The 15594-nt window shown below is 40.9% G+C and overlaps 1 protein-coding gene across 2 annotated transcripts in view; it reads right to left on the bottom strand.

Annotated features, from left to right (window-relative positions):
- The window catches only part of Acat2 (Acetyl-CoA acetyltransferase 2), a 124213-nt gene that overhangs the window by 53139 nt on the left and 55480 nt on the right, over positions 1-15594 (bottom strand). For both annotated transcript variants that reach the window (XM_067100276.1, XM_067100277.1), the window contains one exon: positions 1271-1462. In XM_067100276.1, the coding sequence (XP_066956377.1) occupies positions 1271-1462 (192 nt within the window). The remainder of the gene's footprint in view (positions 1-1270; positions 1463-15594) is intronic.

Below are 15594 nucleotides of genomic sequence, written 5' to 3'. Positions count from 1 at the left end.
CCATCGTGTCAACGAGTAAACCAAACTTAAGGTTAATTCTTGACTCAAGGCTGGTAATGAGGTCGGGATCAGGAGTAAGGGAGCCAGGGGGCAGAGTAATTGGTACAAATTGAGACATGGGATCAGGTCGAACAAAGGATAAAGAATCAGAATTATCAGATAAAGATTTTGCCAACACCTGACTAACTAAAGTCTTCTTACTACTAGCTCTAGCCGCTGCTTTTCTCTTTTTATCCCTGTCTAATTTCGTCAAATAACTATTCAAGGTCTTCCACATTTTAGGATCCCAAGAGACACATTCATTACATGTCAAATCAGGGGAACATATTTGACCCCTGCAAGAAGTACAAGAGTATGAGGGTCATCCCAGGCTTTAGTCAGTCTTGTATTGCAGCCGTTACTACAATACATAACACTTTGAGAGTCTGAGTTGGGCATACTGACAAGTCGAGTCAAAGAAAATCCAAATAATTGTCAAAATCAGTAATACAAGTCTTCAGAGAAAACCTGACACTAATTGTGCCAAAAAGCCTACCATAAAGCGAATACTTCACCAATGATCCAAGATCAATAGAGAAGAGAAATTCCAAAAACCACTGCTGCCAATCACTGTAACCACAGCCATCAGCCGGCAGAAACACATTGAGCTCGTTTGCTAAGCTGGTTCCTCTCTTACCCCGAAAGCGGGCAGGGTCATTCGCCTAGCCAAAACAAAAGTAGCGCTAATGCAAATTTCAAAATTCTAGCTACCGGTAATAGAAACTAATAGCTATGTAATTACTTGGTAAGTAGCTTATATAAAACTGTTTTACTAATATTTTCGTGAGGCCACGCAGTATTGCCAACCATTGGACTGGAGTTTTTTCATATTTGATGAAATTCATATTTATATAGGCAGTCCCCGCTTACCGGCAGCATCGGTTAATGGCATTTTGGTATTGCGATGCTTGGCTAGTAACGCCGTTAACCAGATTTTCAGCCCAGGTAAGCTGTTTAACAGCACCAGTAAGCAGTTTATCGGTGCCAATATCCAGTTAGCGGCATCGTTAAGCTGTTTATCGGAGCTATTATCGCCAATTTTCGGCGGTTCAGTGGCACTCGGGGACTGCCTGTATCTCTTTTGGGCTGTGGTCCAGGTGTTTCGGATAATGTCAAGTGTCGGATAACAGCCATCTGGATAACTGAGGGATTACTGTACTGCATCTGATCACATATCATTGATGAACATAATGTAGGTACTTTTACTTCCAGAACACCAAAGTATACTTACTGCTAACCTAACAGCAGGTATAGGGCCAGTTCCCATGACAGCAGGTTCAACTCCTGCCTGAGCCCATGTAACTACAGTAGCTAGTGGCTGAATTTCCCTGCGTTTGGCCTCCACTTCACTGGTAAGCAGTAATGCAGCCGCTCCGTCATTGATGCCAGACGCATTTCCAGCTGTCACGGTGCCAGTTCCATCCTGAAATAGGAAATTCAATTTAAATCACAGGCACCAAAGTCAGGAAAGGAATTTTACCATGAGGATAATATCTTGAAATTATTGGCATAAGTTCTGAATGAACGATATCCCAGTCGAAAGCAAAAAAAATTTTCCTCAAAATTATTTATTTTGTTAAAGAATGAAACCTCAACTTCAAAAGGTACTAAAGGTTAACAAGGATTTAAATAAGTAAGAGGATTAGAACATACAGTAGTTAGCGTACCATACATAAACAAAAAGCTACTGTCTGCTGATAAAAATTAAGTTACAAATTACAAATGTTCAATAACCAACAGTAAATCCAAGGCTAAAAAGATTTATACAGCTACCTTAAGCTCTATTTTCCAACCTTCAGTAGTTATAAAACAATGAACTAAATCTGTAGAAAATGTGAAAGTAATATCTGACACTGAAATTGCAAGCGTCATGGAAATGATGGAAATTATATTAAAGATGAGCAACACTCTTTCTCCATTTATGAGCTTCTTTTACAATATTATCATTTATTACTGAGCAGTTTAATGCTAAAGGACTATTATTTCTAGGCTCTCACAGGGTTTGTCTGATGGATTCATACATCTGTGGAAAGGACAACTAATTGGGAAGACCAAAGAGAATGGATGGAACCTAAAAGCCAAAAGCAATGCAACTGAGAACAGAAGAGACATTGAAATACTGTCTACAAAGTCAAAAATTCAAAAAGAAGGTAGCACCCTTACATGTCTGTTGTAATTTAAGACTGCTTCAACTACTGTCACCACAAAAAACTTTTAACGCAACCCCATTTAAGGATGAAATATGCGTCCGAACCTTTTTGCAATTTTTAGCAGTAGCAACCTGCTTTCTTCTTTCTATCATACATCTTGCATCACTACAGGTTTAAGAATAGCATGGGTCTTCTCATCTAGACAGAAAGTGTTGGATAGCCAGTCAGAGGATTTGGATGTTTGTGCATTCGCTCTTGCTTCACCCTCAATTTTCGTATGCTATGTTTCGCACTCCTGCACACTTAATGATTAAACATGCCTAAGAAATCCTTATTAGTTGTGAAGACAACGGAGACTGTTACATTACAGATAAGCAGGAGGTATATGACAACAGCCAAAGAGATGGGCATCTCAAAAATTACACTTTCAATGTGGTGCCAATGTACCAACAAGACTGACCTGGAAACAGCACTGCAACATAAAAATGGCTCTCAAAGAACAAAAAAGACTGTTGAAAAGACAGCCAACTTTACCAAAAAGGATTATTATAAACAACAATCAACTGCAGCCAAGATTTTAAAGGCAGAAATCCCATCTTACTTGGCAATGTCTCGAAGAAACTGTAAAACACTGTTTGCAAAAAGATCTTGGGCCTCCTCCTCGCATTGCTGCAAAAAGACACCTCTGCTTTCAGAAGCAATGACTGTCATAGACATCCCCCTTCTCCATAATGTAACAATCTCAGTCTTCTTTATGACTGATAGCAATTTCTTAAGCATTTTTAATTATTAAGAGCACAGTTTCTTAAGTATGTTTAATCATTAAGAGCACAGAAGTGCAAAACAGCAAATGTAAATTATGAAGAAGGGGCAGGAGTGAATGTACAAACATCCAACCCCTCAGACTGCTTATCCAACTCTGTCAGTCTAGATGAGAAGACCCCTGCCATTTGCAGACCCATGGTGATGCAAGATGTACAACAGAATGAGGAAACTTGCTTGCCCCTGCTAAAAATTGCAAAAAAATATTTGAACACATACTTCATCGATAAATGGGGCTGCATTCAAAGTTCTTTTTTTTTTTTGCACTAACCGTACATATCCTCAGTCTTGTGACTGTTATAAAAAAAAACCCACAAGAAATATTCAAGTAATTACAGCACGTAATCTTATGTGACAATACAGCAGCAAGTACAAGGACAGAAATATAAATTTTTATAATGAAACTGATTATTTGGATACTTGCCTTCTATTAAAGATAACTTATATCTGCATGCCAATAGGCATATCTTACTCGAATAAAGGAAAAGATTGAATGGATGCCTGGCTGACTGCCTAGTGCACCTGTTCTCCACCAGGTATGTTTCAAAAGTTTCCTGTTTTTGTCAGAATTCTCCTAGACAGCCCACTACTTTAACAGTAGGTAAGTATCCAAATAATTACTTTTATTATGGCAGTTTATATTATTTAGGATGTGTCTTACCTATTGTTAAAGACAGCTAATTCCAACACTGAGAAGAGGATGGTGGGTAGTGCAGCTAGACAAAATCCATTCTGCAATCGAGCTAAAGGTTTCTAGCACAAAACCCAAAACATTCTTCCCTGATGTGGAATCCTTCCTGGATCGTGCTGCCACCAGAAGTTGGATTCCAGTCAGGGAGCAATGCCCTCATATGTGTGTGTAGCAAAGACCAGCCTAGCAGAGAAAACTGCTTCAATTCAGCCAGGATGAAGCAGCAGCAGTGTGAGGGAACCCTTGTGCCTGGGTCTAAAAGCCCAAGAAAACAACAGTAATCTAAAATTAAATAAGCTTTATGATATACAAGTACAGGCAGTTCCCTGTTAATGGCGGGGGTTCTGTTCCCGGTCGAGCACCGCTAACCGAAAATCACCAATAATAGAGTGGATAAACAACTTAACGGCACCATTAACCGGTTACTGGCACTGATAACTGTTTATCGGTATCGATAAACTGCTTATCGATGCCAATAAACTGCTTACTGGAGCCAAAAATCTGGTTAACGACATAGCTAGCCAAGTGCTGTAACACCAAAACATCGTTAACTGATGCTGCTGGTAAGCAGGGGCTGCTTGTACACTCCTAAACAATATATTTACCTTCATGTTCCCGAAAATATCAAAACCCAGAATTTAAAACAAAGAGCCCAAAAGACTGCTCTTTCTTCAGTTCTGGAAAAGACTGTACCTGCTACTAGTACAGGCAGTCCCCAGTTATCGGCGGGGGTTCTGTTCCAATGGTGTGAAGATAAGCAAAAATCGCCGATAACCGAAAATCAGCGATTTTCAGTTATTGGCACCTCTGTTAGGTATGTATTGGCGCCAATAACCAATTATTGGTGCCGATAAGCGGAAATCGGTGCATACTGGTGCCAAAAATCACCGGTTACCCTCGCTAGACAAGCACCGAAAAACCAGATCGCCAATAATCGGGGACTGCCTGTAGTGGACTAAGGCTTTACCGTTTTCAGATGTGATTCTGCATACTTAAGGTGGTGCACAATGAAAACCAAATTGGACTTCTACTGCGCAGCATTAATCGCATCCTCAAGCAACAAATTTGCCATCTAACTAAATGAAGTTACAACTGCTCCTACATTATGAATGATTACCCTCAATAAAGGTAAACGGTATGGAACTAGTTCTCATGAGCTAACCTAATCAAATACTGTATGTCACAGAGAACATAGAGTTTTCTGGCAAAGACATTCTAGGTTTCTAAAACCACAAAACATGCTTAACCTATCTAAATAAATTTTAACTGCCCTAACAGAACAGAGAAGTGTTTCATCTTCTTCCCCACCAGAGATTAAATTTGGAATTCCTACAGTTCTCACAAAAACTTAGCAGCAACATTCTCAGCTCTATAGCAAAAAGATAAAATAGCAATCCCTTTACAACATCCTTAAAGCAAGTGTTTGCAAACTTACTGTTGATAGTGCTAACAAAATGAGAGTTTCATAGTAAATATTTCCATGGAATTCATTCCAAAGGCTCAAAAGGATCTTCAGATAAAATTTTAGAACTGTGTCTAAATTCTGGAGAGATTGATACCGAGATGTAAGGGCTTCAGTCTCAACTGACCTCAACACCTTAAGGAGCTGATCATTAGCCAGATCTAATTGCACATGATGCAATACCAAAGAAAGTATGGAACTATAACCTTGAAAGTAGACAGTGAAAACTCTTACTATATCTAAGAAGTGGAGGAACTTTCATGTCTAGTCTACAGGAGTACAGGTGCTGAAAATTCCTCTTGAATGGCACCCGGAGCAATACACATACCACTACTGCTGATACAAGGCTGCAGTTGTTCTCCACTTGACTAAGGACAGAATCTGTGATACCTTTGAAAGTCCTTTTGCTGGAAGGAGACAGTCAAGCATCGCCTCACAGTTAAGTGTGGGATGCGGAAGTTAGTGGAACCGCATGGAATTCGGTAGTCTGAGTCGATTTCTCCTTAATGGAAGAGTACGAGACACATCTGCAAAGAGAGCTAGAAAATGCAAAAATCATTCCCCTCTAAGGCTAATAGGGTTCTACAGAAATCATTGAGCAATTCTTGTATAGGCAGTCCCCGGTTATCGGCGATCTGGTTTTACGGGGCTTGTCTGGCAACGAAAATCATCAATTTTCAGCGGCGAAAATTGCCGATTTCTGCTTATCAGCGCCAATAACTGGGTATTGGCACCGATACATACCTAACAGAGGACCAGTAACCAAAAATCGGAGATTCATCACCGATTTTCGGTTACCGTCAGAACAGAGTCCCCACCAATAACCAGGGACTGCCTGTACTTGAAATTTGTTCAATACTTTCCTTAGAACAGATAATGGGGGAAGGTATATGAGTCTGAATCAGCCTAAACTTGAAGAAACGCATCCACTGCTCAAGCCTGAGGGCCTTCAAAGGAGAAGTAGTAGACTGGTTGTTCCTGTTCATCTGCATGCTAATAAGTCCAAATTTGAGAGCTCCTCCAATTCCACAGCAACTGTTGGACTCATGGTTGTAATAACTACTCTGTAGGCAGGCTTGTCCTTCCTGAATCCTCAATCTCCAAAGACACTGTCCTTCCGCTGAATAAACTAGCAAACCAATATTATGTTGTTAACTTTCACCCAAGGAAGCACTTCCACTATGACTCAGTTTCTGATCACGTGTTTGCATTATAGAAACTCATCCATTTAGCCAAGAGTTCTAGCTCTCAGGGATAAACCTACTACGAATCTTTGATAGTCTTTCCATCACCCTGACACCTCTGTGAGCTTTACCGGGTGTAGTGTCGACCATTCTGTGGTGTACTGTGAGTCAGCGTAACGGCACTTGTCGTAACTCTTCATTTTGTATTAAAAAATGGAGGGAAAACAAAACCTGGATGTAGGTTTAAGAATGAACTTGTTAACTCAAAGTTTCAGCATCCCTCCTACAGAACCTGACAGCAATAATGGTCCTGGATTTAATTAAAAGTTTAATTAAAATTTGCTGTAAGTTGCAATCTGTTATGCCGAGATTGCACTGTAACTATGCCTGATTATTATGATAAATTCTAGTGAGGCCATGTTTCCTAACAAAGAAAGCTATTACCATGTAGGAAGCTTCCTAAAAGGGGCTAAAATTCTTTGAGAAACAAGAAGTGCCTATTTGTCTTCCGACAGAAAAGCTTGTAAATTGCAAAAGTATACCTTCATCACCAAATAAGGAATGAACTGAGGAGGAGTTATGGAAGTAGACTGAAAATCATAATGCACAGAGACTGAGCCGGGTAAAGAAACACATCCTTGCATCCTTGGCCTTCAGAATACCATCAACGAAGTTGGCCAACTTGAATCAGTCAACTAAGTAGAACAGAATTCTTGCTCCTAAAAAACACCATTCACCTATGAGCAACAAATTCCTTGTGAATACTTGAGGTGCTGTACATGAGCCAAAACAAAGCACCTTGAGCAACAGTACTTTCCCTGCACATACACATCGAGGAACTTGCATGACTGAGTATGTATTGGTAAGAGGAAGATGCATCCTGCGTGTCCATCGAAACATCCAATTGTTCATATGGAAAGTCATTATGGAAAAAAAGCAAAAAGAATGGGGACAGACACACAAAGTTGTTCAGTCTTGATACATCCAACACTGGGTGCCAATCTTTGGTTGCTTACGCAGCCAGGAAAAAGTCAAATAAAATCCCAGTGAATTACCAACATCTATTGCATTCTCTCTAATTATAATTTCCTATAGAAGAACAATGTGTTTTTGCTGGAGAAGACACAAAGGAACAGCTATTGAAGACTAAGCTTGTACAATTGGCCTCCTATGAGAACCTGAGGGCTGAACGGAATCCCAAAAGATATAAAACACCTGTGAGAAGTACGACTTTTACCAATATACCCCCCTTAAAGAGAGTCAGGCTTAAAAGGCCATCCAAAGGAGAAACCCAAACAGCTGCCATCTCCTGTGCATAATACGCCTCTTATGACAGATAGGAACAAAAGTATTCTCACTTCTTTAAAACAGATTTAGTACAAGCATAAGCACATTCGCCTGCAGAATTAGAAATGGCTTTGACCACACAAGTGAAAAACTCTAACGCTCTTCCTTGCTAAAACCCCATAAGCAACACAAACCCCTAAGCTGCTGCCACACACACATTAAGCTAGCATCTCAACTTCTCTAAGCTGGTAAAGAGAAGAGGCAATTATACTGAACAAAAGTTCAGTAAAAGATAAAACTTTAACATTCTAAACAGAAACCTGCATAACAAACGCTGTCTCATCCAGTACACAGCACTTGTCAGTCTTGAGTACGTCACTTCAGAGGAATGAAACAAAGAAAACCAAATCTTCGACCAAAGACAGTTTAAGCACCAGTAAAGTGCCTGTATCAAAAGAGGTGGCACCACAACTTCAGAAACCCAGGAAGACAAGCCCTGGCAGACTTAAAAGAAGCTTTGTGCAGTCTAAAGCAAATCACCTGAGTCTCCAACAGGGCCAAAGAGAATGGAAAGTGTTGGGGGGAGGGGGGAAGTGGAGCAACAGCCAGCACTCCCATCTCATCCGAAAGCAACTCAACAGACTCAAGAGCATTCCCATTCAACACATCCTTAGAAAACAAAGGACCTAGAGTAATATCTAGCTTGGAAACATCATAAGATACTTTAACCGTGGTAGGATTAGAAAGAGAAACATTAATAGGGGCAGAAGGATGAGACTAGCCGACAGCCAAAGCAAGAGCATGTAGAATAAACAGGTGCATTTCAAGGAGGAAAAAGCAAACAAGGGCTTAGAATGAACAGTAGATGCAGAAGTGACAGGCTTAACAATCAACTGAGTAAATAAGTACAATTCACTACAGATACATTTAACATGTCTGTACCTATATGCAGGCAGTCCCCGGTTTATGACAGGGGTTCCATTTTATGCCACATTGTAAACCGAAAATCGTCGAAAATCATCAAAAATCCTAAGAAAACCTTATTTTTAATGCTTTGGGTGTATTGAAAACAATGTAAACTGGATTTTTATTGAGTTTTTCATCAAAAAAACCTCCAAATTTTTAATATTCTGCTGTTTTGGAGCAATATTTCTTCTGTTGGATCGGTGTACGATGCATTGTAACCCCAGAACATGCGTCGTAAACCGAGAAATAATTTCTGATGAATATATTTGAAAAGCGTCATAACCTCGGAACGTTGTAAGCCTGACCCGTCATAAACCGGGGGACTGCCTGTAATTAGTCCTATCAATGCTAACAACCTCATACTAGATGCCAATGATGGTCAAGTCAAACACATTGCAAAGATTAACATTACCAAAAAAATCTTTTGGCTAATGCACTAAACAAGATTCTCTGCCTGAAAAACAAAGGGTAGGTGATGGAGGGCACAATACCACATCACCCTGAGAACCAACCCGGTTCCCTGGCAGCATACTCTGGAACATGAAAATGATCGCACACTATGGGAGGACTCAGACTGGTTCCCTTAACATGAATTCAGACAAACCTTTTACTGACTAAAATAGGACTTATGTCCTGTCCTAATGTCTCAATAAGCTTTTCCTGAAAGTGGAGCTGAAGGTGAAGCTAAAGAGGAAGCCTTAGTAGTAGGTGCTAGACCTAAGGCAGGGGATCCATTCCAGCATCGTGCCGTAAGTTGGTTTCTGCCATAAGTTGGTGTTTCACCATTTTTGGAGGTTTAACAGCACTTACGGCACCATAACTTGATGTTGCATTAAGTTACAGCACTGAAAGTGCTGATAACTTGATACCTATCCTTGCCGTTAGCACCTTGATGGAGCTTAAGGTGCCATAACTTGATGCAACATCCAGTTATGGTGCTGTAAAATGTCGTTAATGGCACAGAAAAAGTGCCATAAGTTCCACTAGCTAATGCATTAATAATGGAAAAGCAATCAACTGAGTAAGGACAACTACAGATGAAGGACCTGGAGAAGGGGGAGAAATGACAGGTTTATGACCTGACCTAACTAACAGGCAGTTCCCAGTTATCGGCAGAGATTCCGTTCCTGGCCAAGCACCGCTAACCGAAAATTGACAATAACCGAAAATCGGCAATAACAGTGCCATTAACCAGTTATCGGCTCCAATAACCTGTTTACCAAAGACAATAAACAGCTTACCAGCAATGAAAATCACTTACTGGGGCAGATAATCTGGTTAATGACATCGCTAGCCAAGAGCCATTAACCGATGCCGCCGGTAAGCAGGACTACCGGTAATCGTGAGGGTTCCATTCCCAATAGCGTGACGATAACCGAAAATCACTGATAACCGGAAATCGACGAATATCGGCGCCTCCATTAGGTAGGTATCAGCAACGATAAGCGGATGTCAACGCATATCGCCGCCAAAAATCCAGTTATCATCATTGCTAGACAAGCAACGTAAAACCGGACTGCCGATAACCGAGGCCGCCAATAACGGGACTGCCTGCATTTGCTTATGCAATCTATCTGCTTCCCTTCTCTTCCTAAACTAACGAACTTCAGCATAAAGTCCTTTGAAAATCTCTACATTCCTCTCATCTATTCTCAGATCACACTTTATACCCCTATATCTACCTCAAAAATCAACCTGCTACTAACACTAATCATTCATACAGAACCTGATATTCTTAGCCTTGATTCCAGTTGAAGGCATCCTAGGAAAAATAATGTACGCTACCATGAACGCAGAAAACAGCCAAAACCATGAAATACTGTGTAACAATGAGTGCCTAGACACAGTGGTGGCAAAGAAAATCCTGACAAAGGTTAAAACATTCAAAACACACCTGGTGAAGAACAGGTGTACTCGACAGTCATCCGGGCAGCCACTGAATTTTTTCTTTTGTTTGAATGCTGACTCGCCTATCGGCACGGAGCTTTCTTCAACAATAGGTAAGACTCATCCACAATGACAGAAATTCAAAAACGAATAACAAAGCATAATGGTGAAATGAATCTTACTGAGGAACAGTAATGAAGGAAAAGGATGAAGCAATCTACACTTTTAGATAAAGTTGATAACTGATATTTACTTATTTTATATACCTGGGCACTGATAAGAGATCAAGAATTCTATAAAGGAGTTCACAGTCTACAAAGTTTGGGGGACCCTGAACCAGCATGACCTTTGGGGTTGTTCGTTTATAGTTCTGCACATTAACTAATGCTTGTAAGGAAAAATATAACTTTTATACTTAACTTTCCACTTTCTGCCAAGAAATTGGTTTGTAAATAATTTACAACAGGGACTCAGATAAAATTCCCTAATAATTTTAGCTTTAATGTAGTAAAACCATTAACCAAGTTGCATTTTGACAGGAACTTTTACATTTTGTCAAAGTTGAATTAATTCAATTTATCACTTACAATCTGGTTGAAGAATATCAGATACTATTCATTCACACTGATACCCTTGCCTGTAGTTACATTATAATATTATATATTCATGAAAAATCAATGATCATTGCTATAATACAATAAAAGACTAAGTATGGTTTACATATAAAATTGTTCTTGACAAATGCCTTGCACTTTATTATATTATTACTTTTTTATCATTATTATTATTACCATTTATGTTCACACTTCCATGTAGATGGACATGGAAGACAATGATTGCTATGAGAATACACAATCAACTGTATAGTCTCTCTTCGTTCACCTAGTACAGTACTGGCAACCATGGTGAGAGATAGAGAACAGCACATTTTCATCAACTGTTTTTACAGTATTATTATTTTCAATCCTGAATGCCAGATGAGAAGGTCATTGGGAATGTGTGTGTGTGGTAAAAATTATATCTCCTTAATGGCCTTAAGCCACAACCTGGTACTAACTATAGCTTCATCTTCTCTCTCGTAATTTGTTTCCCCTCACTGTTACTGTAGTTTGTGCTAAATATAATATTTTCTTTTCAAATGTTCTTAAACTTTGTCTGAAGACTTCTACCTTTCTTATTTTTAATCATTTTACAATTTCTATAATTACAGTACTGTACATATTCTGTAATATCTCTTTCTACTCTGATATTATTAAGTTGTTAAATCAGACCTCTGGGTCTCTACTTACTCTCATATTCTATCTCTCTAACTTTGTCCTTAAAAATATAACATTTTTATTATAAAATAAAATTTTTTATGTACTTACCATTACATAGCTATGAGCTTCCTACCTATGGCAGCCTAAAATTTCAAAATTCGGGGACTATGAGGAACAACTAGGCAGACAGCTTCAATTTGTGTGTGCCCTCAAGTCCAAAAGAGGGGAGGAGGGAGGGCTCTAATCATGTAATTACTTGGTAAGTATATATAAAACTTTGTTTTATCATAAAAATGTCATTTTTATATAAGTGACTTACCAAGTAATTACACAGCTGATTCCACATTGGAAGGAGGTGGGATCTTTAGACATAATCTATAATAAAACATTAAATAAGATAATGAATCTGACATAGAAAAGCTGCCAGCATTGAGACAATGCTTGTTGTTCCTTACCTGGCAAGGGAGCGCTGCAGATAGGTACTGCCTCTGGCCGGTGTTCCTCTTGTCCTGCAGCAAGCGTGGCTGTATAGCCCAGAGTTGCTCCTGCATAAGTGGGAACTCTGCAGCGAGGGAAGTACACCCGTGGCTCGCAACGTTACAAAGATGCCCTTGCCCTGAGCATAGACCAGAACAGGGCCACAACACTATTACCTACACCGTATTTAAAAACCACCACCCACACTGAGAAAATACTGGTGGGCACTCTAAACACAGTGTGTCCCTAGGCTTCCCAAAACTCAACGCCTTAATTTAATGCAAAGAAAGCAGAGGGACAGATGATTCTCTATGCTTCCCATGCCAGCCACAGATAAAAGGCCTTATGTGCTGCAATTTTCTAAAACAGTCTCCACATCTTTGAGATAGTGTGTAGCGAACACGGACTTGCACCTCCAGAAGGATGGTTGCAGGACACTTGAAAGAGACGTTATGTCTGAAAGTAAGAGAGGTCGCGATAGCTCTAACTTCATGGGCTTTCACTTTAAAAGTCTGTAAAACTTCTTCTTGAATCTGGAAATGAGATTCAGTACAGTAATCAGATTCCTCAGAAAAAAGGAAAGAGCATTCTTGGAGAGTAGACAGGAAGGGTTTTTGACCGAACACCAGAGGATGTTCCAAGGACCCTTGATCTTTTCAGTCCTCTGAAGGTAGTATCTCAGGGCTCTTGCTGGACATGGAAGTCTCTCCTCTTCCTCTGGTCCAAGAATGTCTATTAAATTCTTGATGGAGAACAAATGGGGCCATGGGTTAGAAAGGTCCTCGCCCTTGACCAGGAATCCAAGCAAAAGGGAGCAAACTGTCCCCCCCTCTGAAAATCCAATCTTCTCGTCAATTGCTTGGATCTCACTAATACGCTTGGTCGTAGCCAACGCTACCAAGAAGAAGGTTTTCTTGGTTAGATCCTTCAGAGAGGCAGAGCGAAGAGGTTCGTAAAGGGGACCTGAAATCCATTTCAGGACGACATCTAAATTCCTAAATTCCAAGAGGCTGCATTCGTTTGGTTGCTTGATGGAATCCAAACTTAATGAGGTCGGATAGGTCCTAATTAGTGGACAGATCTAATCCTCTATGTTTAAACACAGAACTAAGCATAGATCTGCATCACTTGATAGTCAAGGTAGAGAGTTTCTTGGATGTCTTCAGGCATAGTAAGAAATTGGCTACTTGACTGACAGAGGTCTCAGAAGAAGAGAAGTTATGGCATCTGCACCATCCTCTGAAGACTGCCCACTTTGATGGGTGGAGTTTGTAAGAAGGACCTCTGCATTTCACAATAGCTTCTGCCGCTTGTTTTGAAAACCCCTCTGCTCTGATGAGATGCTCAACAGTCTGTAACCTGTCACGGCCAGAGCAGACAATCCTTGATGGAATCTGAGGAAGTGGGCTGTTTGAACAGCGACCGCTTTTGTGGCAGGAGCTTCAAGAAGTCTACTAGTAGTTGTATCAAATCCGGAAACCATTCTTTCTTTGGCCAAAAGAAAGAGTCGAGTCGAGACATTCTGGCAAGACATTGTTTTTACTTCCCTTATGGGAGGGAAGGCATAGACATCGAGGCCTGTCCAATGTAGGAGCATAACATCCGTCTTCCAAGCAAGAAGGTCTGGGATTGGGGAAAAGAAGAAAGGAAGTCTGTGATTCTTTGAAGTCGTGAACAGGACTTGTTTGAGGCGAAACAGGCCGTCTGCCAGAACATTCATCTTTCCTTGGATGAACCGGTGTCAGCAACGACACCTGGTTCTGATCTGCCCAGAGCAAAAGTTCCCTCGCCACCTCGTAAAGAGAGAACGAGTGGGTCACCCCTTGCCTTCTAATGTACGAAAGTGCTGTCGTATTGTCTGCGTGAATCGTTACCGTCTTGCCACGCATCAGGGTCGAGAATGACAGGAGACCCAGATGAATGGCCTTCAGTTCCTTTATGTTGATAAAGGAACTCCTTACCATTTCTGACCATGTTCCTGACACTTCATGATTCCCTAAATGAGCTCCCCAGCCTAGATCCGACACGTAGGAGTAAAAGTCTAGGTCGGGCTCACTGGAAGGAGGGACTTCCCTTCGTGAAGTCTGTCTTTGTACGACCACCATTGAATATTTTCTTTGATCTCAGATGTGATCAGAAAAATGAAGGAGTCCTCTTGTGTTTTCCTGCTTCAGTTCGCTCTTAGACAGAACTGGAGCAGTCTCATGTGAAGTCTGCCCAGTTTCACAAACTTCTCGACTGAGGCTAACGTTCCTAATAGGCTCATCCATTGAGCCGCTGAGCATGATTGAAGAGACAGGAACTCTCTGATGGACTGAAGGCAGGAGGCGACTCTTCTGGGGGAGAGAAAAGCCTGAAAAGTCAGAGTCCAGAGTCATTCCCAAATAGAGAATCCGTTGAGTTGGAGTCATCTGTGACTTCTGGGTGTTTATCAAAATGCCTAACTCCCTTGTTAAGCAAAGAGTTTTCGTTACATCCTCCGCGCATTTCTCTCTCGACGGAGACCTGAGCAGCCAGTCATCCAGGAGGCATGAGAAGTTTATTCTGAGAAGGTGAAGCCATTTGGAAAGGGGGGAAAAGCACAGGGCCCGAAATTGAAGAACTTACCCTTAGAACATGAATCACAGAAACTCTCTGGAATCGCAATGTATTGGAACATGAAAGTAAGCATCTTGCATGTCCAGGGTGACCATCCAGTCCCCCTGATGGATGGCCAACATTACTGACTGATTCATCTCCATGTGAAATTTTCTTTTCAGTACAAACTGATTTAGGGCACTGACGTCCAGAACGGGTCTCCAGCACCCCGATGCCTTGGGGACTAAGAAGAGTTTGTTGTAAAACCCTTCCAACTCTTGATCCCTGGCCAACTCCACCAGCTGCTTGCGCAGAATGGATTCTTCTTCTCGCGAAAGGGCCATAAATTTCTCGGAGTCCACCATATACACTGATAATGCAATTGGCGATTTGGCCAAAGGAGGGTTCTTCTTAAAAGGAAAGGCATAACCTTCTTTCAGTATCTTGGCCACCGACAGTTCCACACCTCTTTGATACCATTCTCTCCAAAAGAGGCACAGACTGGCTCCTACCAGAGCACGAAGGACTAGATCTTCACTTTTTGGTTGCTGGTTTGAAGGTTAATTTCTTAATCAATCTTGAGGGAGGTCGCAGATTCGAGCGAGGTCTAGGTTAGATCTTTCGTCTTCCCCCACGAAAGGGATGAGATTGGAAGGGAGAGAATAACTTCATAGTCATGGTTGGAGGGTCTCTGGGATGTTTGGTGGATTGTGCCAGTAAATCATTTGTAGACTTTTTCTGAAGCGATATCAAAATCACCTGCACTAAGTCTTGAGGGCACAAATGAGTTTTG

This window comes from Macrobrachium rosenbergii, chromosome 56, assembly GCF_040412425.1.
Source record: "Macrobrachium rosenbergii isolate ZJJX-2024 chromosome 56, ASM4041242v1, whole genome shotgun sequence".
In the NCBI taxonomy this organism is placed as follows: domain Eukaryota; kingdom Metazoa; phylum Arthropoda; class Malacostraca; order Decapoda; family Palaemonidae; genus Macrobrachium; species Macrobrachium rosenbergii.
The sequence above is the reverse complement of the archived record's forward strand: the minus strand, read 5'-3'. Positions and strand labels throughout refer to the sequence as shown.